This window comes from Agrilus planipennis, unplaced genomic scaffold (assembly GCF_000699045.2).
Source record: "Agrilus planipennis isolate EAB-ADULT unplaced genomic scaffold, Apla_2.0 scaffold1, whole genome shotgun sequence".
In the NCBI taxonomy this organism is placed as follows: domain Eukaryota; kingdom Metazoa; phylum Arthropoda; class Insecta; order Coleoptera; family Buprestidae; genus Agrilus; species Agrilus planipennis.
Genome location: NW_020442466.1, coordinates 4,219,011 through 4,240,342, shown reverse-complemented (window position 1 = coordinate 4,240,342; position 21,332 = coordinate 4,219,011). Strand labels below are relative to the sequence as shown.

The 21,332-nt window shown below is 33.0% G+C and overlaps 4 protein-coding genes and 1 long non-coding RNA gene across 16 annotated transcripts in view; 2 read left to right on the top strand and 3 right to left on the bottom strand.

The window, feature by feature from the left end:
* Positions 1-21,044, top strand: part of LOC112906623 — a 36,500-nt gene extending 15,456 nt beyond the window's left edge. Inside the window, exons 1-7 of one of the 8 annotated variants that reach the window (XR_003232466.1) lie at positions 4,494-4,576; positions 5,105-5,154; positions 10,943-11,072; positions 19,451-19,561; positions 19,711-19,888; positions 20,140-20,284; positions 20,664-20,999. This is a non-coding gene — a long non-coding RNA (uncharacterized LOC112906623). The other 7 variants (XR_003232465.1, XR_003232468.1, XR_003232469.1 and 4 more) reach the window with 7 other exon arrangements.
* LOC108733600 (dual specificity protein phosphatase 22) lies at positions 20-4,084 on the bottom strand. Of its 3 annotated transcripts, none has more exons than XM_018464845.2 (7): positions 3,230-3,989; positions 2,821-2,937; positions 1,831-1,955; positions 1,182-1,353; positions 751-1,057; positions 391-695; positions 20-336 (listed from the first exon to the last, which is right to left on the bottom strand). In XM_018464845.2, exons 1-6 carry the CDS (start codon positions 3,302-3,304, stop codon positions 523-525), a joined length of 969 nt encoding a protein of 322 aa, XP_018320347.1. In that variant the 5' UTR covers positions 3,305-3,989; the 3' UTR covers positions 20-336; positions 391-522. The 3 variants fall into 3 exon arrangements, with proteins under 3 accessions (XP_018320347.1, XP_018320339.1, XP_018320356.1); XM_018464837.2 differs by having other exon boundaries at positions 460-695; positions 3,230-3,988; XM_018464854.2 differs by lacking the exon at positions 3,230-3,989 and adding an exon at positions 4,007-4,084 and having other exon boundaries at positions 42-336; positions 460-695.
* LOC108733650 lies at positions 7,750-8,958 on the bottom strand. Its single transcript, XM_018464902.2, has 2 exons — positions 8,124-8,958; positions 7,750-8,012 (listed from the first exon to the last, which is right to left on the bottom strand). Exons 1-2 carry the CDS (start codon positions 8,896-8,898, stop codon positions 7,975-7,977), a joined length of 813 nt encoding a protein of 270 aa, XP_018320404.1. The 5' UTR covers positions 8,899-8,958; the 3' UTR covers positions 7,750-7,974.
* LOC108733665 (myophilin) lies at positions 11,874-16,883 on the top strand. Of its 3 annotated transcripts, none has more exons than XM_018464927.2 (4): positions 11,874-12,217; positions 16,064-16,200; positions 16,261-16,465; positions 16,523-16,883. In XM_018464927.2, the coding sequence occupies exons 1-4, from the start codon at positions 12,164-12,166 to the stop codon at positions 16,691-16,693; spliced, it is 567 nt and encodes a 188-aa protein (XP_018320429.1). In that variant the 5' UTR covers positions 11,874-12,163; the 3' UTR covers positions 16,694-16,883. The 3 variants fall into 3 exon arrangements, with proteins under 3 accessions (XP_018320429.1, XP_018320446.1, XP_018320437.1); XM_018464944.1 differs by lacking the exon at positions 11,874-12,217 and adding an exon at positions 15,850-15,876; XM_018464935.1 differs by lacking the exon at positions 11,874-12,217 and adding an exon at positions 15,945-16,010.
* Positions 17,210-18,730, bottom strand: LOC108733682 (snurportin-1). Its single transcript, XM_025981085.1, has 4 exons — positions 18,402-18,730; positions 18,096-18,345; positions 17,849-18,040; positions 17,210-17,789 (listed from the first exon to the last, which is right to left on the bottom strand). The coding sequence occupies exons 1-4, from the start codon at positions 18,488-18,490 to the stop codon at positions 17,382-17,384; spliced, it is 939 nt and encodes a 312-aa protein (XP_025836870.1). The 5' UTR covers positions 18,491-18,730; the 3' UTR covers positions 17,210-17,381.
* Positions 21,045-21,332: the final 288 nt, after the last annotated feature.

The window sequence follows — 21,332 nt, the reverse complement described above, 5'->3', positions numbered from 1 at the left end:
AAAGACGAAGGGAGTTTTGCAACACCCCTCGTATTTTAACAACTGTATACTGACGATGAGTTTTGCGTTTTTTTTTTTTAATTAGCATACATCGGCTACGTTTTAATCACCTTTTTAAATAATTTGTAATATTATTGCTGTTAAAAAAGTACTTTTGCTACTCTTTAACCTAATAAACGACCAGCGTTTATAATTTTTGTTAAATTTACTAAACTTTAATTGTCGGTACCGCTGCCAGTAACCTTCCATGCATCTACATTGGTAATATATTTAATACACAGCCTCTAATATGCGACTCCTTGTTACAGCAAACAATTTGGTTCTGTTTTTTCAAATCTGTAAAGAAATATTTCAAAAACAGTTGACTTTTTGCGACCCACCTTACTGTACCTACATACAAGGTACGGTCAATAAGTTTCACATATTTCAAGTTGCTTTGATCATAGATTCTTCGGTTACCTTATTTTCCAATTAATGATGGTCAATACATGTTCTTCATAGTTGTAAAGGACAAAGGTTGTACTATGATCCAGGTACTTCTTGTAGGGTGGCGGGACTACTTATTTTTCTTCTTCCTCGGAGTCGGACGGGTGAAACTGGAGGGGTAGTGGCGGGTGTATTTGGAGCAGTAAGGGTACCCGTACCACTAGCTGACAGGTCCAAACGCGAACCACTTCGCGATGCTGGTGCAGAATCTATAAATTGTGTAATGTTTTATTGATACACCCTCTTGTATTTGCATTGGCGTACTTGTATGACTTGGTAATGCTGCTGGACCAGACTTCGGACGAATACTTAGGGTACTGGAACTTCTTGTAACGGACGTTTCTGATTGGCTCCTGTTACCGCTTGTTGTGCTGCTTTGTCGTCTGCTTCTTTTGGTCGTGGGCATTCGACAGACCCCAGCTGGGCACTTTTCGCCCATTGAACAGCGACCTTCGCAAATATCTCGAGTCGATAATAATTTTTCATAATTATTCAGCATTACAGAGCACTGTTCCTCATCTTGTTTCACTAAGGCCAAGCTGGGATATCGCTCTTTTAATCTTCTTCGTTCCTAAAAAACGAAAACTCATCTATTTCTCTCGATTGATTGTCGGTACTTCTTCTGTGCGCCTCGTATATAGTTAAAAAGTGAAACAAAAGATAAATCGATCGTAAATAACCCTGACCCGAATTACCTCCAACAGCTTTGATGTTTCGAAGTCTTGCAACTGTTTTTGGAAGCCCAGGTTAGGGTTGGCAACCGCCCTACCCGCTCGTACCACTTTAAGGGCATCTTTCCAATTCAAATTTGTCACCGACATAATGTATGCTACGGCTACAGTAACACTGCGGGACATCCCTGCTAAGCTAGAAAACGTTTTTGATTAAAATTTATGCACGAAACATTAAAATTTTACTGCTCTAGCTAAATTATTTATAAGATAAATTCCTTCAATTTTCATATAAAATTTTCTTTCTTAATGGCATATAACGTGTTCTGACGTCATTAATGTTGTTAAATAATTAATTGCCTCAACAATAGTTAAACTGTTTATACTTTCTGAATAACCCTTGTATATTACTTAATTTACAATATTTTACCAATTGTGCGTACACACTTCCAGTTAAACGTAAGAGTATTCAGGTTGCCTACGTGCACACCAGTTGGTGAATTTTTAATAAACAATAAACATTACAATTTAATGACTCTGCCGGTAGATGGAACATTATGCTCAATTTTAAACAAATCTATTGAGTCGCGTACCGAAAAGGTATACTTTTAAATTTATCTTTTTGTAAAATAAGTTTAATAAGTTGTCTAATAATATGGAGTACAAAACTTACCAATGAATTAAAACATTACCATCTCGTAATCGAGCTGCGTGAATGAAATCGTTGCAGAGAGAAAAATACTGGGTTAAATTTTGATCAGGTGAATCGGATGCCATAACACACAGGTAGTGTTTATCCTTAAATTAAATAATGTAATATAATAGTACAATAGATCGTTAATTTTCGTGAATATCATTTTTAATGAAGTTTGCGATATTTTAATTGGACGTGAATGCTGCGATGAAAATGCGTCAGTTATTTTTAAAATCTCTAGTCAAGTATTTTAATTAACAAAAGTAGAAGTTCATCATTTGCTCCGCCTTTTTGAACACAAGTATCACTTCATTCGGCTTGCTTTTGCCTAAAGGGCCTAGCGAGGGCTCTCTCAAAAGGATTCGTGATCCGTTTTATGCCTTTGCTGATGACTGCGCGTTCTATTTTTCTGAATTGCATCTGCAAAAAAAAGCAGCCGAAGATGCTTTCTTAATTGCAGTTCTATGCTGAAATCTGCTTCGCATTCACTGAAAATTGAGATGTCTGTGAGATTTAATTTCTTTTGATGAATATACCGGGTGCTTAATGAAGTTTTTATGATAAGATTGTAATTTATGTACATTCTGATTGTTTGCTTTGATTTATGTTGTAATTATAATGAGAGCGGGTCTCATTGTAATATATACGTAATTGTAAACGGATCCGAGTTCAACCCTAGCAAACAAAATATGCAGCATTATCGATCAATCAAGTTCATCAAACTAAAACGTTGACGTTCTTGGAATCATTGTCGATATTTAATGGGTTTTTTGTTCCCCTATTTTCGGTAATGGCGCACACTAATTTTACGTGAAATATTTACATTAACAAATTGACACTAACGATAATTCGAGAAGACTTTGAATAAACTTAAAATATGTATAGGTGATAATGTGAAATCTTATGACGATAACAATTCCATTTCGTATACATGTACAGTGAGATGCAAAAAAACAGTTTGTCACTTACGGAATGCAGTTTTCGGGCGGTGTCGTGAATGGCCAAGATGTGCGTGATGTGGTGTTTTTCTAGTTGCGAGGCGTCTTTGGAATCCCTGTAGTTACCCACATAAAGCCCGGGTAAAACCTGGATACAGAGGATAAAATATAGGAAATATTAATTAAAAAATAATCTATAAAATTCGTAATTAACGTTTAATTTTTGTAGTTACGGGCCCGTTTGATAAAGGGTGCATATCGTCCGCGTCACCTTATAATTATATCCACCAGTGGGCATAATTAATGTAACGCTTGTTTCTAAAAAATTGCGGTCGATTTTGGTGTAGCGGACGGCCGGAGGTAATTCACGTGCACCGGAAATAACGCGAACTTTCGTACATACAACGTACGTCCGATAATAATAAATTGTTATTAAGTACCTTTGAACAACCAAACTTAAAATTGTCGTCATCTAGGCTGCTACAAGTGTCACCGTCACACATAAAAGCGAACATGACTTAAAAAGAGTTTTAATTACTGAAATTGTTTCATTCTGTCACTGTCTGATGATAATTTTATGTATTGTAAAAAGCCAACTTCGATTTTTTACTCCTCCCTATAACATTCTCTTAATGGGGCACTCCTGAACGGTCACGAACGAAAAGGAATGCTAAAAATGAACAGTACCGTAACGATAATATTTTTAAGTAAATATGCTTGTTTCTAATAATCGTAATAAAAATAAAGAGTTTAATTTGGTGCTTAAAAAAATTGCCGTAATTATAGTGAATTTTCTACTTATTCAAATTAAAGCATTTTTTCACCACAACAAAAAATAATAGATCATCATCATCATCATCTAGGCTTGTTATTGGATCATTTTTTAACATTCTTAAACAAAGAGCTATAGGTACATAAAATAGCAAACTAAGTGGGAAACATTATTCAACTTGAATTTTTGCGTCTAATTGTTATTATTGCAATTGAAAACATGCACAGCGAAAGCATCATGGATTTGTAAAAGTATGTTGGATAAATTAAGAATGGGGAAGAGTTGTTATTGCGATGTTGATAAATAATGGCTAATGATAATATGTGACGATGATGCTGGTGGCTGGCGATGATGGTGTTTTTTTTTTTTATTGAAAGGGGAAGCGATAACAATATTATTGTTATTATCTTTTGCTACGATGATAAATTGTGATTTTTGGTCTTGCCTTGTTCATGCCATTTCCCATGGCGCGGGGGCTACAACAATAACGATTTCGATGCTCACCGTCGGCCTACGATCACATGTCTGAAAACAGAAAACCACGTCGGGACGCCGTCGTCGTTTCGTCGTGGCGCTCGGCGTCGTATAGTCTGGCACGACTGCGTCTGGGATCAATAAAGGCACCAGGTGGCGCTAGCGACCACCAGCTACATTATACATACATATACAGTACAGGCGAATTGAAAATCGCACATTACATACAGTCATCAAAGGGTGGCGTTATCTTTAGAAAAACATTACGCGGTATAGGTAAATTCGTACAAATCTTTTCATATAAACAATAAAATAATAAATTTATTCCAATGATTTACCGTCCATTTGATGTTTGCATGTAGCAGAATACCCTTATATTCGGTTGTAAACTCTCCAGTACTGTATACGTTCCCTATTCTGATTGAAGGTACAGCGTTTTTCTTTGGAGAATAAATAACCACACGTTCTATGAAAGACGAAGGGAGAACGGATTGGGGGTGAAATCTTAAACGATAGAAAGTGTATTCTAAATTGCATAAAGGTACCCTTGATTTTTAACCTTACACATCTAACTTTTTTAACGTTAATACCATGTTGTACAAGGTGTCTTACAATCACATGATGTTGGATTTTAAAAATTACCAAATTCTAAATTGACTTGGAATCGACCACAATTTAATCTTCTATTACTTTTTTAAATAAATACTCGTATTTTTTCGTGTTTTTTTTCTAATTTGAGTGCCATTTTAAAACAAAGCTCAAAAAAAATTCTAACGAACAAGTTCTTCCCCCCTATCAGTCCTGTTAGCACCACTGCTTCGAGTGGTCGAAATTCACTTTTGTGAACAATTTGTTTAATCACTTCTTTGTGTTAAAAATTGTTTGAAACATTAAATTTAAAGGAATTGTTTGTAAATAGGTATGCAACACATCGTACACTTTAGCATAAGAAATTGCTAATACTAACTACGTAATACCACTTTGCCCTGTACTGACAACACTTATAATTTCTTTTATACATAATATTAGTTGGTAACTTATTAGAAATAATGTTATTCTATCTTTTCAGCTACGAAGAAAACTTGCCAAATCGGCGATGGGACTTCACTTTTACAATTGGTGAGTGACTCTTATTTTTTTAATCAATCAACAACTAATTTGTCTATAAGTACTTTTAAAACAGTTCATGAAAAGATCATGGTTGTTAAGGTGGTGACGGGTGACCTTTAAAACTGTTTTTATACATATTTTGGGATCTTAACAAAACATGCCGTAACTGTCACAAATTTCAAACCACAAAACGAGCGGTACCTAAATTAATTATTGTTAATTCTTCTAGAAAAAAATATACTTTTTGTGTAGAAATTAAAGTCGAATCAACTTTTAAAAAAGTACGGACCATCGGGGCGAGTTTATAAAATCCATTTTATTAATTAAAAGAGGCCATAGCAGGTCAGGAGTCAGGAGTCACATATGGTTCGTCTCCGATTTCCGATATGATTGTTAAATGGGATCATCGCGACCGTCTGTTTCTGATCAATTCAAAACAAAGTTATAAAAGGACAAATAGTTTCAATTTTCTCTGCACTTTGAAATCGTGGGCAAAGTAAAATTGAAACGTTTTATTATATCTCCAAATAACGAAAATTCGGTCAAATACACGTTAGGCTTTCGTAGTCGTTCACCAATTTCATTCCCAAAAATGATTAAACAAATATTTTAATTTTATCTTATATTATTGACTTTTTCGTTAATGTCCTTAAATAATTTTTCTTTATGCATAATTCTTTAATAACATTATGCCAATGAGTCATTAGAGTGATTTATGTTTGCAATTAAGTTAAACTTGGAGAAAACAGCTGCAGCTAATTGTATACACAGTTATATTTAATAATGAGTTTTCAGTTGTTTTTTGGTATGCTTTTATTTGTCTAAGAACATACACCTAACATTTTGAACCTTCACATATGTATGGTGCAGTCACTTCCTCAAAAAAAAATTAAATAATGCAGCGAATGCACTTTAATAAGGTCAGGGTGACGTTGTAGCATTAATTTGACCCAATAATCCACATAAACATCTGTTCCAGCAAGGTGAAAGTAAATGTGCGATCTTATATGTATCGCAAATTCAACTTATTGGTCCATATTTGTTGCCGATAGGACCTTAGTTCAATTTGCCATTTTTGTAAAAACAGTTGGTTGTCTATAATGTACAATACGCGATGTTAATTGGGAGATTATGTATTATTATGCACTTCAACACAGCAAACGAATGTAAACGATTTTTTTTTATTCTTATTTTAGTGATATTCGTAACCCTACAATGTTCCCCTTCGAAACCCGATAATCAGAGTCAATAATTAAACTGTTTCACATGTAGGACGTTATTTGGGCCACCCTAACTCGTTTTTACACAATTCCTGGTAAATGTCTAGAAGGGGTGGGTGGGAATGAAAGAGGGGGTCTCCCCCACCACTGTACCATAAAAAGTTCGTGGCGGTCTCACCCCCATAAAAAGTTAAGGGGGTTAGATGGGGGCGGGGGTAGGGGGATCGAAGGAGGGTGGTCACCTGAGTAAAACCCCATAAAAAATTTGCGGCGGTCTCACCCCCATAAAAAGTTATGGGGGTTGAAAGTTGATTATTTTGACAATTTTCATACACTATAATTCAAATAAAATTCAATAAAATAAATATTTTCAAGCGGGTGGAGGTGGGGGATCGAAAGAGGGTGGTCACTTGAACAAAACCCGACAACCTAACCTAACCTAACCTATTGATAAAGATATTTAAATAATGTTTTATATAACTTTCTCAATATTTTTATGTATTTTTTCATTAGTTTTACCTTTGAATATTGTTTAAGAATGACTATATAAATATTTACATGCCTAGAAATGTATAAAATTTGGCATATTTATTAACTTTGAACCCCCATAACTTTTTATGGGGGTGAGACCACCACGAACTTTTTATGGTAGTGGTGAGGGAGACCTCCTCTTTCAATACCCTGCATCTCTCCCCCAAGGGGGTGGGGGCCATCATCTAGACCTTTACCCAATTCCTATTTTTTCACAATCGTAAAATATATTTTGGAATATCATCTTAAACACTTTTGTATTGATTCCCAGATGTATTTTTAGTGCACAACTTTTTGGGGCTCCCTTGTAATTAAAATGACTAATTCTGTAAGGGCAACTGTATAGCGTCTGGCTTTTTATTATTATCTCTTTTATTAATGGGTTAAAATGAATTCCATATCCATATAATGTTTTCTATTTTTAAACGTGACAAATAACAAATACGGTCTGTTTTTAATAATAATAATAATAACACTCGTACTTACATTTATTTACTTTATTTATGTATTATACAAGAGGCATCCATGTGTACGCTACTTAAAACATAATAACAACCAAAAACGTTATTATGACATCATTCTTAATCTTTCTGTGTTATGTAAACGGTTTACAGCGAAATTCATACATGGCCGATGACAAAATTCAAGGTTGAAAAAATCGATATATACCCAAATAATAATGTTTGAAAATAGAAAAGCATCAAACCATAAAAATGTACTTATCTTATCTTACTTACATATACATATGTATCTATTGTTTGAGTAAGAAAAAATTCAGTTGAAAATAACTCTCAAGAAAACTTTGCTCTTTTCGAACTTGTCTCTAAAAAATTTTTGAATGACCCGGGTATATTATTTTCCGAATAAAATAAAGTGGTAAGTATTCTGCATCATGGCATCACATTCCCTTTTTAGTAAACTGGTGTAATAACGGTGTCATATGTGAAGCCTGTATTATTAAAAGACATTTTAATTGAATCAATGAGCTTTTTATACGTATGCCTGTTATTATATTTTATTGATGTATGTCTGCGAATCTTTAACCAAAACTCTGTCTGCTATTGTACTTGTACTGCTTCTAAATGTAACCCAAATAAAACGTAATTCTAATAGTAACTACAACAAAAAAAAGATAGAAAAAACCACAAAATAAAAGACGAAAGATACTTTAGTTTCATTAGGAATGTATGTAGGTATTGCTTTTAGTTTTTAATTTGAACATCTAACCTTGGTTAGAGCTTTCAACTATTAGCCAAGCATCATCTTCGTCTTCAGGGGTCTCTGGGGGGTTAAAGTGTTGATGCACTAATGTGTCGATTTCACCAAGATTCACTGTTAGGGTTTTAAGTGAGTGGGCCATGATGTTCATTTTATTAACAACTTTTGATAGTGATGTTGCCAATTCTTTCAAGGTGACCCGAATAGTGGCGATGTCCTCAGCCGTTTCGCCCGTATGTGATTTAGGGGTTGGAGGTGCGTTTTCTAAAGCAGATGGATTTTTTAAAGGTTCTATAGGTTTACAACCAGACAAATCGGTTTTGAAACTTATTTTTCCAATCGAAACTGTTGAAGGTGGCTCAGTATTTTTGACAAAATAGGAAGGGGGAGTAACTGAGGAGATCGGTACAGAACCGGGATTTTCGTGAATGGAATTATCATTTTTGAGTGACAATTGCGCTGGTGTTCTGTACTTCTTTGGAATATCATGAACTTCTGCTACGACTTGTAGCAGCTCGGATTGTACCATATCTTCTATTATATCATCAATATCAGGTGGTGCCTCCTCATGTTTGGTCACCAGACGACTCGGTATTCTAATTGAGGTTTCCTGATGTACGTTTTTCAAGTTCTTATTATGTTCCTTCGGAAACAACTTGCGTAGGTTATGAACAATACTCTTCCCTCCAAGATTAGAAGTTTTGGTGGTTGATTTGTTCATAATTCTCACAGGGTGAATGTCGATCTGGGAAATGTAACGTATGAATGTGAAGCTAGAAGACATTATACAGTAGAACCTTAATGAGATAAAGACCAAGGAAACGTAAAATAATTGAATTATTGAGATTTTTACTTACTAAGGGTTTAAGTTTAAGCTTTAAAATAATGGATTTCCAGTGACTTGGTAAACTTTTCAGCTTTTTCCTTTAGTATAGGTCCATAACACTAATGTTTTTACATATTTATACACTGTCTAAACCATATAAACAAGCATTTTTCTAGATTAGGCAATTCAGCAATTCTTCGTCTTCAATGCCCAAATAATTCGTTTAAGTTATAGAGGGTTTTTATTTTAAGTAATAGGGGTTTTGGACTCCGAGGGGAAGGGAACACAAAATTTTATGAATTTATAAAGGTCGTTACGTTCTCGAGGTTTATGTTATCAAGGTTCTACTGTATATAGAAAGCTGAATCCCGAACGTGAAAACACAAAGTACTTTTCGATAAGCAGAGCTAGTTCTTTTGACAACTTTGTTGGCGAAAAGTACTCCAGTGTCGTATTTTGGCGTTAGAATTTCAGCTTTTGGAAAAGGTCTAGATGATGGCTAGATGATTCCCCCCATCGGGGGGGATCGAAAGTGGACGTCTCCCTCACCACTGTACCATAAAAAGTTATGGGGGTTCAAAGTTAATAAATATGCCAATTTTTATACATTTCTAGGCATGCAAATATTTATATAGTCATTCTTTAAACAATATTCAAAGGTAAAACTAATGAAAAATACATAAAAATATTGAGAAAGTTATATAAAACATTATTTAGATATCTTTATCAATAGGGTAGGTTAGGTTAGGTTATCGGGTTTTGTTCAAGTGACCACCCTCTTCCGATCCCCCACCTCCACCCGCTTGATATTAATTATTTTATTGAATTTTATTTGAACTATAGTGTATGAAAATTGTCAAAATAATCAACTTTCAACCCCCATAACTTTTTATTTTTGCCTTACCTGTATGTGGTTCAGTTCCCTTTATTATTTCACTAATTATGATCAATGTCCACACACAAGTTCCCTGATCTAGGCATTTGTTCCCGTTTATAGCTATCACTGTTCGTTCCCATTCATACGTAATAATTTTTTAACCAACCAAATTCAATCGCCAAAATGTACATGCCAATCAAATTCAAATATTCAGATCTCTTTCAAAAGTCACGTACATCTACTATTTGTGCCTTAATACAAACAATTCCTTGAACAATTTGCAACAACAAAGGATATTGGAAATTTTTAATTCGTAGAAATAAAACTAGATATGTATAGTATTGCTGTTGCTAAAGCATAGAGGTAGGGCTGTGAAAGATGCGGGAGTTAAATGTTGCAAACACTTTTAAAGTGAATGTTTAGTGTGATCCCGAGCCGCCCATGATCCGTTTTTGAGTAAGGAATTTCGGGAGTTCCCGCGGACGGCATCGACGACGATCACGGGACTATCGGATATCAGCCGATAAATATACATAATTACAAAGAGATAACAGTTGTATTTCGGTTGTTATTACAACGGCATTTTATATATATACATTAAAAAAAAAATGTTAACAGTTGCAAGAACATATTTTTCTGTTACCGTTCTGTTATCTCTTCTGATATTACACATCCACTTACCTGTTATCAATTTATGTTTGTAAAAATCTAAATTAATTGAATTACTTATCGCTAATCCATCTACCAGAAAATAACCATAATTATATATACGATATCGCTTGCTTCATTTCCGATAACAATAATTTCTTTTGACGAAAACCACATATGTAGAACTCCTTTAACAATACACGGATTAACATAAAATTTTTGTAAATACTTCATTTATATTATTTGTCTTTATGTGGGCAGTTTTCTGTATTTTCATTTTATGTGTAATTATTTTTGGAATTTTATTTGTAAAGGTTTCAAAATTTTAGATATTGTACCTATATTGTGAATGACATTCATGGGCGTATAAGTATTATTTTTATTGATAAATTTTAAATCACAGCTTTTTAAATTTTTTCGTTTGCTTGCATATGATTTAGTTTTAGTCGAGTAACACAGATTTTTTTTTATTTCCAGTACTATTTGACCATCTATGTAACTTCGAGACCAAAGTGCCACGTATGGATTGAAACTTATTACTCTTGGACTTACGATGCTATTTAGGACAGGCAGCTGCTCGTAATACACCATAAATGGCCACCGAAATGTAAGTCTTTTATGGCACATATCTCTACTATTACGCGATGTTTTTTGCAATTTAATGAAACTATAAGTAAAGGCATTTTATACCTAAACGTTCAGTAATTTCAAGGTTTTCCTAAAATTCAACAGCTACATGTGTAGACTCCTTCTGTATGATGATTCATGCTTTAATTGAACTTATTTACGTACATTTATACTTGTTACGTAACATTCTGTCTACACAATTCAAAATGTTAATGAGCTTGGTCAGAGACGGACTGTAGAAAATTGCTATTCTGACTTGTAATGTAAAACAACTTCGCGATTGCACTCCAGCCAGAAAAAGAGGTTTTCAAATACATTGCAGCAGTTTCGCATACACCCATTCCACACTAAATTGGCTGCAATGTATTTGGAACGTTTCGTTGGCGGCTAGATGGTAATATAAAGTTTCCGCATAAAAAAACAGTAGAATAAAATTGTTTTTTCATTAGTTTCTGTGCTGTAACGCACTGCGTAATATTTTTTCTGCCCTTTTTTTCTCTGAGTTCGTCCCCTATTCTACACTTGAGATTATTAATCGAGATTTATCGTGAGTACCACGACCGTTTCTTTTGCTTTCGTCATCATCAGAGGTCATAGTCGTCGTCGAGAGAATCGACCTTGGTTTCTCACCTGGACAAAACGTGTGTAATAATAATAAGTAAGAAAGGCTAGTGCTCAACAATTCTTGTATCGGTCTTCGTCGGAAGGGGTCCCAGGGGGGAAGGGTTGGGGGGCGAGTTCGTGCATAGCAGACGCGACTTAATAATAACAACTTGGTTACTTGGTATACTATAACCAGCAGCTTTTATCGTCGTTTCGTTTCGAGTCCTCGAGTCTTCAAACCACTGGTGGACGCACGCTCGGCGACATATTACTTTACTTGGTGTAAACTTCCCGCGAACGAATCGGCAACACACGTTGTCCAATCGACGATTCAGTAATACGCGCACGGCAACAATTATTAGACGGCATAATATCGTAGTATCATAACGAACGAGGGTCGTCGTTTGTTATTTTTTTTTTGTTGACTGTGGTGCAGTGATTTCCGAAGAACGAACCACTAATAAAAAAATGGCAACGCACAGAGCTACCAAAAGTGGATTTGCCGCAGAGGCCCAAAGAAAGGTATGTCGTAATAGGTTTTATTTTGTAGATGTTCGTTATAGAATGAATATCTGTTCTGCACCTGGGTACGTACATATGTAAGTACAGGTGGTTAGGTAATATACATATATGTATACTCTATATGCTTTGCGTTTGCTAAATTCTTAAATTAATATTTCGTTTAGCAATCTTGTAAAAACTAAAACCAGTTCTTCGACACGATAAAATAACGTAAATTTTAAGCCAATAGAAAATTATTCATCGAATAATTGAAATTTGAGTCATAAAATCGCAAACAGAGTCATTCTTCAAACGTACATATACATACGTGAGAAGTCATGCACATTTCATATATGTACATATATACCGACTACGTAAATGCAAAAGTCGTGAAAAAAATAAATACCGAATAAGGTCGTTAGTTTTGAGCTGACAAGTACCTAAACGGTCATAGATACTTGTACATAATTGAAAAAAATTTAAGTAGCTATAGGTACTTAAGTTGTCTTCTAACCACACCCAAAAAAAATGAAGAATGATCGACGCCCGATGATGAGCTACGTAAACAAGAACAAGGTCCACGTTTGACCTTTCGTCTTTTCCACCCCGTTCCAGTTTCGCGGCGGCAGCAAATCTAATCGATAAAGTGGGTAGTTTTTATAGGTCAAATCGGCCTTTGTTCTATTTCGACTGAGGAAAAGTATTTTAACCCTTTTCTTTTATTACATAGGTTCATAAATAGATACATGGAACTATTATAGGTATCTACCTGTTGTTATTTTATTATTTAGGTAGCTATCTATACAATAGTGGCGAACTAGGTGTTATTATAAATCGAAATTATGAATTACCCTTGAAATAATTCGCTAGATTACTATAACAATTCCGATAATAAACATTTGTAGATAATTAATTGTCTCTTGTTTAATACGTATATGTTTTAGTTTTTTATTCAAAAAAGTCGTAACTAAATAGAGACAAAAATTGACAATTTCTATTTCTATTTTTCGGCCTCCCAATAAATTTGAGAGGTAAGTAGGTACCTAGGTTTTGATAGGTACAATGGTCTACGTACCTGCAGTGAAAAAAATGTTTTTTTTACACATTCTTACCATAAATCAAAAAAACAAAACATATAGACCCTCATATCTCACTTTTAAATTTCGATCTCTTATTTCGAAATGAAAATGACTACATTTTTAAAAATGTTTCGGATTTTTCTTTTGATACGCTACATTATCTTAAGTACTGCAATTACCCCAATTTAATAACCAAATGGTAGCAATTAATTGCCTTTGTTTATTTTCGGTAGCTAAAACAATTGTTTTTAACCTTCTTAAACCGTACGAACACGAATTATTGAGTTTTTGTGGTAGTTTTATTACTAATAATAGGAAATGTAAACACTTAACTTTACATTAGAGTAATCATTAAAAGATAAGCCAAGCATTTCGTTTGTTTACTTGAATTCTAATAACACGAAAGATGAAACATTTCAATGTTTTAGTTGTATTTCGGTGTTGTAATACAGTATGATCCAAACTCTTTAATTAATTTTAAAAACTTAGCATCGGTTTTCCGTTTTTCCGAATATTATGTAGATATAGAAGGTAATGTTATTAGTGTTTGGAATTTATTTTAAAAATTTTTTGTTATTCCGATTAGATAAAAGCAAAGCAATGAGGTAATAATTTATTGGACCCAACTGTATATAGGTATACGTATTAATTTATTCCAAGTTATCAAATCGCATTTATATACATTTATATATCTACCATTTGGATACATACACAACGTTATATATATATATATGTATTATATATTATCAACACAATAAATATCAATTGTAGTGATTACGTTATGTAACAAAAGTATCATTCAATTAGTATGAATCGCGGTGTTGAATTGTATTAATTTTTTGTAAGTTCTGGACTTACGATCTTTTTTACATAACTTGAAACAATTTCCATTACGATTTGTTGTTTTCTTATCATTTTTTCATTTTCAAACGCTTAATAAAACTAAAATATTGAACAGTAAAAATGCACACAATGCAATGGCATTCTTCAAAAATAAATCAACTTATTTCAAACAAAAAACGATACGGATATACAGGTAAGGCAAAACGTAAAGATGGTTCCTGAATGCAACAGAATATTCCTACGTTCGGTTCTCAATTCGCCGCTAGTGTATATACATTTGGTTGTTTGTGTGCATGGTTTTTTCTTTCTTATCTTAATGTGAATGCTTACCTAGTTAATAGGTTCACCAACAGGTTCAAAAAACCAAGACTAATAACTGGCTTACGATTGGAGATAAAACGGATATAAAGTATCTACATTATTTGAAGAAAAATCTTTTACTGCTTAGGTAATTTACGATTAGATGGTTTCTGTATCCTGTTTGAAGTAAAGGGTCTTATGTTTTGGTTTTATATTTATTTTTACTAAAATGTGTTATCTGTAATGGACATTTTTAAGAAGTCAAACGTCATTGTCCTATAAAATGTAATTAAATTGTCTAATATTTTTTAAACTTTTCTCTTAAATACTATCTCCCAATTTTGGACAAATAAGTCGCTTAAGTGCCATGTTTTGTTGAAATTCCTCTTTATCAGTTTACCAGCATTTTAATTATTTTTCGTTTATTACGAAATTTTAATATTAGTATGTAATATTGATTCACAGTTATCTAATTATTCTGCAGTTGATTGGCATATTCAAATGTAGAAAGGAAATCACTTTGTACGTATTAGGTCAGCCTTACAAAATACACAACATGCTTCGTTAATGATTCATCAAGTGTACGAAAACTTTTCACTTTGTATGAAGTCATCATACACTAGCGGCGAATTGAGAACTGTACATTGTACATATTAATTTTTTCAGATAAAAGTGGTTGAAAAAACATGTACACCAAATAATACATAAAAAAAAAGAAAAATGCCGCCAAAAAATTGAGTAATCTCTATGTTGCGTGATTATTTTGCCGTACCTGTATAATACTTTTTTTTGTGTTATAATAAGGACCTTATATTTCTCTGTGTCCGTTTTTATGAATGTACATATCAGGTGCCTACTTAAAAAGAATAGTTAGATTGTAATTTTATAATAAACGAAAAGGTCAACAACTTTAGTGCAGTACTGTACTTTTTTTGAAAGTGTACAGAGCCATTTATGGTAACGTTTTAATGGTACCACTTCTATGTACATGTGTACTTGTTGTTTTTTTATCATTGTCTGCTTACTGTATGAACTGTGTAACTTTACATCATCGTTATAAATATAAAAAATATTTTTTATTTGAAATGATAACAAATAACACACTTTAAAGTTATCTATTATCGTAATAAGAATGATGACAATAATATTGGTGTGTATGTGGAACATTTAAAAATTGTTTATGAAACCGTAATTTTATTTTGGGTTTGTTTTCAACGGAAATTCTTAATTGGAATGGCAAAGTTTAATATTTAAAACGGCTAATTGGGCGTTTTGTTGAACTTTGCGATGACGACCGATGATTTTTCTATCGTTCGACTTACGCTTTACGACTATAGTGTGGAAAACTATTTCTAAAAAGTGAAAAAAGAATTAAATATTTAGATACTTATTTAGAGTTAAAAATGTGCGATGTGGTGCAAGACCGCGTCCTTTGAAATCAATAAGATGAATCATAAGGTGTTGTAATGCTGTAAAAAATATTTTTTTATAATGTATTGACTGGTTTTAGTAATGAAATATCGAAACAGTACCTACATTGTATGAATTTTTTGTTGTACTTTTGTATTTCTAACCACTTGTACGTTACTTATGTGTGTACACACATAAATGTGTCTAGTTTGTCCACTTATTAATCTTCTTTTAGATTAACGCGAAATACAGCGAAGAATTAGCTCAAGAAGTATTAGAATGGGTCAAAATATTAACGGGTGATAATATAAACGTGGCCGGTGATATGGACAACTTTTACGAAGTCCTGAAGGATGGTACACTTCTGTGCAGGTAAAAAATTATTTTATCATCAGTTATTGATAAAAGATGATGTGCGATTTTTTCTTACAGATTAGTTAACGAAATTCAACCCGGTATCGTTAAAAAAATCAATACAAGTTCGATGGCGTTCAAATGCATGGAAAATATAAACGCTTTCCTGGAAGCCGCAAGGCAGCTGGGAGTCCCCGCTCAGGAAACGTTCCAGACAGTTGACCTGTGGGAACGGCAAAATCTTAATTCTGTAGTCATTTGTCTTCAGTCTTTGGGAAGAAAGGTATTTTATCGTGTTTTCTTTTTGATGCAAGTGTTAATTTTTTGTGTTTCTTTTAAGGCCGGAAATTACGGTAAACCCAGTATCGGTCCTAAGGAAGCGGAAAAGAACGAAAGACACTTTTCCGAAGAAAAACTTAAGGCCGGAAGCACGATTATCGGGCTACAGATGGGCAGTAACAAAGGTGCCAATCAATCGGGAATCAATTTTGGGAATACCCGTCATATGTAAAAACGTTTTTTTTTTTTGTTTTTCATTTTCACCATCCTAGTAATGTAATAATAATTTTCCTCTTCCTTGTATTGAATTTAAAAAGAAAAACAAATGTCAACATTTTCTCCCCTCTCTAATGTTGAATAAACGAGGAGTGGATTTATTTAGTTTTGGATGTAATAGTAAACGAAAAAAGTGCCAATTAAAATGAAGAAAGGGAAAACTTTTACATTACACACCACAAAACATTCCTTGATAAGAGAAAAATAAAAAAAAACGTTTTTTATTAAATATAAACTAATAATATATTGTCGTTGACCAGCTTTAACAGCGGAAATTTTCGTGTTAGAATTGAAATTATATTTTCGTATCTTCTATTATATTATACAGTACGAAAAATATTTGATTTCTTGTACTTATAGGATTAAATATAATCTTTACGCAATTTACTTTCTTTTAGTTGCATGTTTTACCATTTCTTTTTTAATTTAATTGAACTGTCCTTATTTTTTTTTTTTTTAATAGATCTTGGAATTCGTTACGATGATTTTATTTACTACTACTTATACAATAAAATGCGTCATTAAATTCAATTTTGGTTTCACATTTAAAACTTATTCATCTACATTCAAATTAAAACATTAACGAATAACAGTTAATTACTCAATAAAATATTGTGTGGCAATAAGAATAATTGAAATTAAATTTATGTCTCCATACTTTCAATTTTCTTCCTGTTATTTTTCACTTTAATTTTTTTCTTGCATTCAACATAATGTGCGAGGCTTATATAATTTTCAGGTTTTTTGCACATGTAATTGTCATGCACTGGTATGTTCAGCATTTCCGGTAGCATGTAGGCCTTGAGCCATCCCACCAGGGGTGTTATTCCGTTAATATAATGCGTTTTTCTATGATAAAACAATATTCCATCGAGCTCTGCAAATTCATTACCTTGTAACGAGAACGGTTTAGAAAATATGTTTTCAATAAGTGGCACTTCTGCAGGAAAAAAGTCTATTAGAATGAAGGGGTATTTGTTACACGGCGATTTCTTCTGTAATTCGTCGTTCTCCTCGAATTTAGATTTAAGCCAAAAGAAACGAAAATCCGCCTAAAACACATAAACAGACTATTTATTTTCTAATTTGTATCATTATGTTTCCTACATACATCACATTTCTTTACTGACAAAGAATTCCAAGCTAAAACATCCAGAACATAATAACATTCTTGTTTGTTATCATAGATGCAATCTAAAACAGTGAATTTATCATTCACTGATATATTATTTCCGCCACCTGGCAGATATGACACAAATGTGCACTTTTCCACTCCAAGTCTAGAATAAGATGTAGTAATGTTCTGAAAATTTTCAATATTTACATTGCCCGTTAATTAATTTACTTGCAGTACTTACGTGAGCTGCTACAACTAGATTCCTGCTACCTTTAGGGCACAATTTCACTAACCAGTTCTGTTCCAAATCGTATGGTATATCTTTGAGCCATTCAGATAACATCAGTCTATTGTAGAAAGGTTTATGTTGATTTCTCCACATTTTATGATTACGTTGGAGCTCCACTTGATCATCATTTTCATTGTTTGAATTGTCATCTTCAAACAGATCTGTGATTTTTCGTTTTTCATCGATAGCATCGGTACGTCTTCTGACAGAAAAACAAGCAAGTTTTTAAGAATTCTGCATAGTACAATAATGACTTACTTCTTAAGGCATAACAAAAGCTCCTCTCTTCTTTGTTCCTGACTCTTCAGTGCTCCCTTGTTCTTGAAAAGGTGTTCAAAATTAGACATGATAACCAAGAATAAAACTAGCGGCTCAACTACTTATTCGCATTTGTTATGGTGTTTTCAATTTTATTTGCATTAAAACACAAACCTGTTTTTTGAGTAGTTATCATTTTGATCTTTAAAAATAACGTAACATTTCTCAAGCCTTACTTATACAAACGCACTGAAACGAACAACAATTCTTTAACATTTCAATTATACCTACTTTATTTATTAAAGAGCCATTAAGTACAGGTTATGTTATGCAAAATCGTATGCTCAACCAAATAATATACTCTAATAGATCAATCCATAAATTGCATAAATCTATGAGCTGAAACCTTTGTGTATTTATTATCTATGATTGTGAACTTATCTATGGCTACAAATTGGTCGCGTTACAACAGCCCTGCATTTTGTAGGTAAGAAATAAAAGAAAAATGCGTAATAACTCTTGCTGGCGATCATACAACAGTGGAAATATTATAACTAAATATTGCTTATCACGATGTGCATATTGGTTTTTTCGGAAAGTTATTGTTTTTCTTTTTTTTGATATGTACTTCCTCGAGGTCATGAGGTCATGACTATTAAATAGAATCGTAATTGGAAGTTAATATTTCGGTTTCGTACGATTTGCCGAAATTTATATGTGTAAAAACATGTTATAAATGATTTATAACTTAATTTACGCAATTTAAAATAATATTGGTTGTTTCATTTTTCCGTCTATGCTCTATAGTATTTTCTTTCATTGACACATCTATATGCTACAGCACAATTATATGAATTCTATGAATTTTATGCATCCCGTTCGGTTCTTGTCCATCTTGCCATTTTGTATTAAAAGCGACGCTACTCCGCCATTTTAAAATTTTGCAATTTAGCAATTTTACTTGCTTTTCGATGCGTGTTTTTATTGTATTTAAAGTTTTATTTATTTAATAGTATTGTGAATTAGTTTCGCTTCTTAATTTTTTACAGATCGATGATAAACGAGAGGCGGAGAGGACATGGAAGTTCGTTTTGATGCTAGCGTAAAAGAAGTTGTTCGATGTGATGTTCTTTCTATAAATAATTTTGCAGATAATTGAGGTGAGCATAAATACATGCTATAATTATTAGTGAGAGCATACAGTACATTTATTTTGTATTAGCTTTAACATTGTATTATGCACGTTATTTACTAGGGAAGCTAGATTATAATATTTTTTAATACTCATTCATAAAATTTCATTTCACAGGAACATTATAAAAATTCTGGATGCCATTAAGTTACAGACCGTTGGTTACATCAGTCCTCCTTCGTTTCAGGGAGTAGCTGTACCTATAGCCCAAGGGAATGCACGAAAGTGATTTTTTTTCCATTGAGAATGAAGACAGTATGTTTTTGCTGAAGGAAGGATTCATGACAATGAATTGGTAAGTACTAGTATCAATTAAAAACAGTAAATGAGGTCCAGTAACTTTAATTTCTTAGCCATTTGTTACTTTCAATAGACAACTTTCAAACAACGTTTCAGAAATGGCAGAAACAGAACAGCAAAAGTAATGTGGAACTGCTCTTTTCAACAGTTTGAATGAACTTTACCACCACATTGCTACTTGAAAATAATATTGATTTACTTGCTTTAAAGTGGTAATTAATTACTTTTTCTTGCCCGTTTCTATAGACTGCCCAACATATGAGAAGGGGGAGACTGCTGGAAATTAATTTGGAAACCGCTGAAACAATAGATTGCAGTGGCATCTCTCCTGGCTTTGGCTTGCTCGTTACACATTTAGACTTTAGAATATTAGTTTCTGCAATTAATTAAGGTGAGAATGCATAAGATAATTATTGTGAATTGCTCTTTATTAATCTGTTGTGGTATTTCTTTTAAAACTTGTCTATTCACAGTGTAAATTGTCGTTATCGTGAATGTATGGTATTCTCACGATTATCTATTGTCTGCAGTATAAATTGACGTTACGGCTACAGTACATCTATGGTATCTCATTTAACAATTATCTATTGTCTACATCATAAATTGACGTTATGCATCTATGATTATTTCACATTTATCTATGTCATGATGTAAAGTGACGTTTCTCGCCATTTTATAATTCAATCTATTTTACTTGCTTTTTGGTACTTGTTATTAGGTGTGTTTAATTTATAGTGTAATTAATATGTCTTTTTTGTCGATTTCTGCAGATTATCCAATAAATGAGAGAATTAATGTTCAGCTTGGTCTTACTGAAACAACCAAAGTCTACATGGGTGTGGTCTATTGTGAACTGTTTTCTTGATTTGCTGTTTTCGTCTTCGCCTTGCAACATTATGCAGTTAATTTTCAACCGAAGAGAGAAGAGCAACTGGAGATTTATTTGAATTCCACTGAAACAACAAATTTTCTGCTATGGATTTGAATTTGGTTTGCTCTTCACATCTGCAAACTTTGAAATGTTACAGTTACAGTTAATGAAGGTGAGAATACTTGATATAATTAATTTTAATTGCTTTTTATTAATCTGTTTGCCACCGTATCTGTTTCAGATCGACGTTGGAGAAGACAAAGATGACCCCGTAGTTGAAATAGTTCTTTATCTTGCATGCTCTATCTAGTAGAATTCATTAAGTTGATTTTATTCAAATTAATTTTTTATTTTGCATGTTTTTTTGTAGTTAATTTGATTTAATTTTTATTTTGCATGCTTATTTTTGTTTTTTTGTTTGAAGTAATTGTTGATTGTAAATTCTTTTATTTATTTTTTGTAATAGTAGTAATGTAGTGTAGTAGTTATTAACACGTTAAGTAGTTGTAATATAGTCTAACATGTCTCTTGCTTACCTCTTCGCTTAGCTTACTGCATATTCTTACTA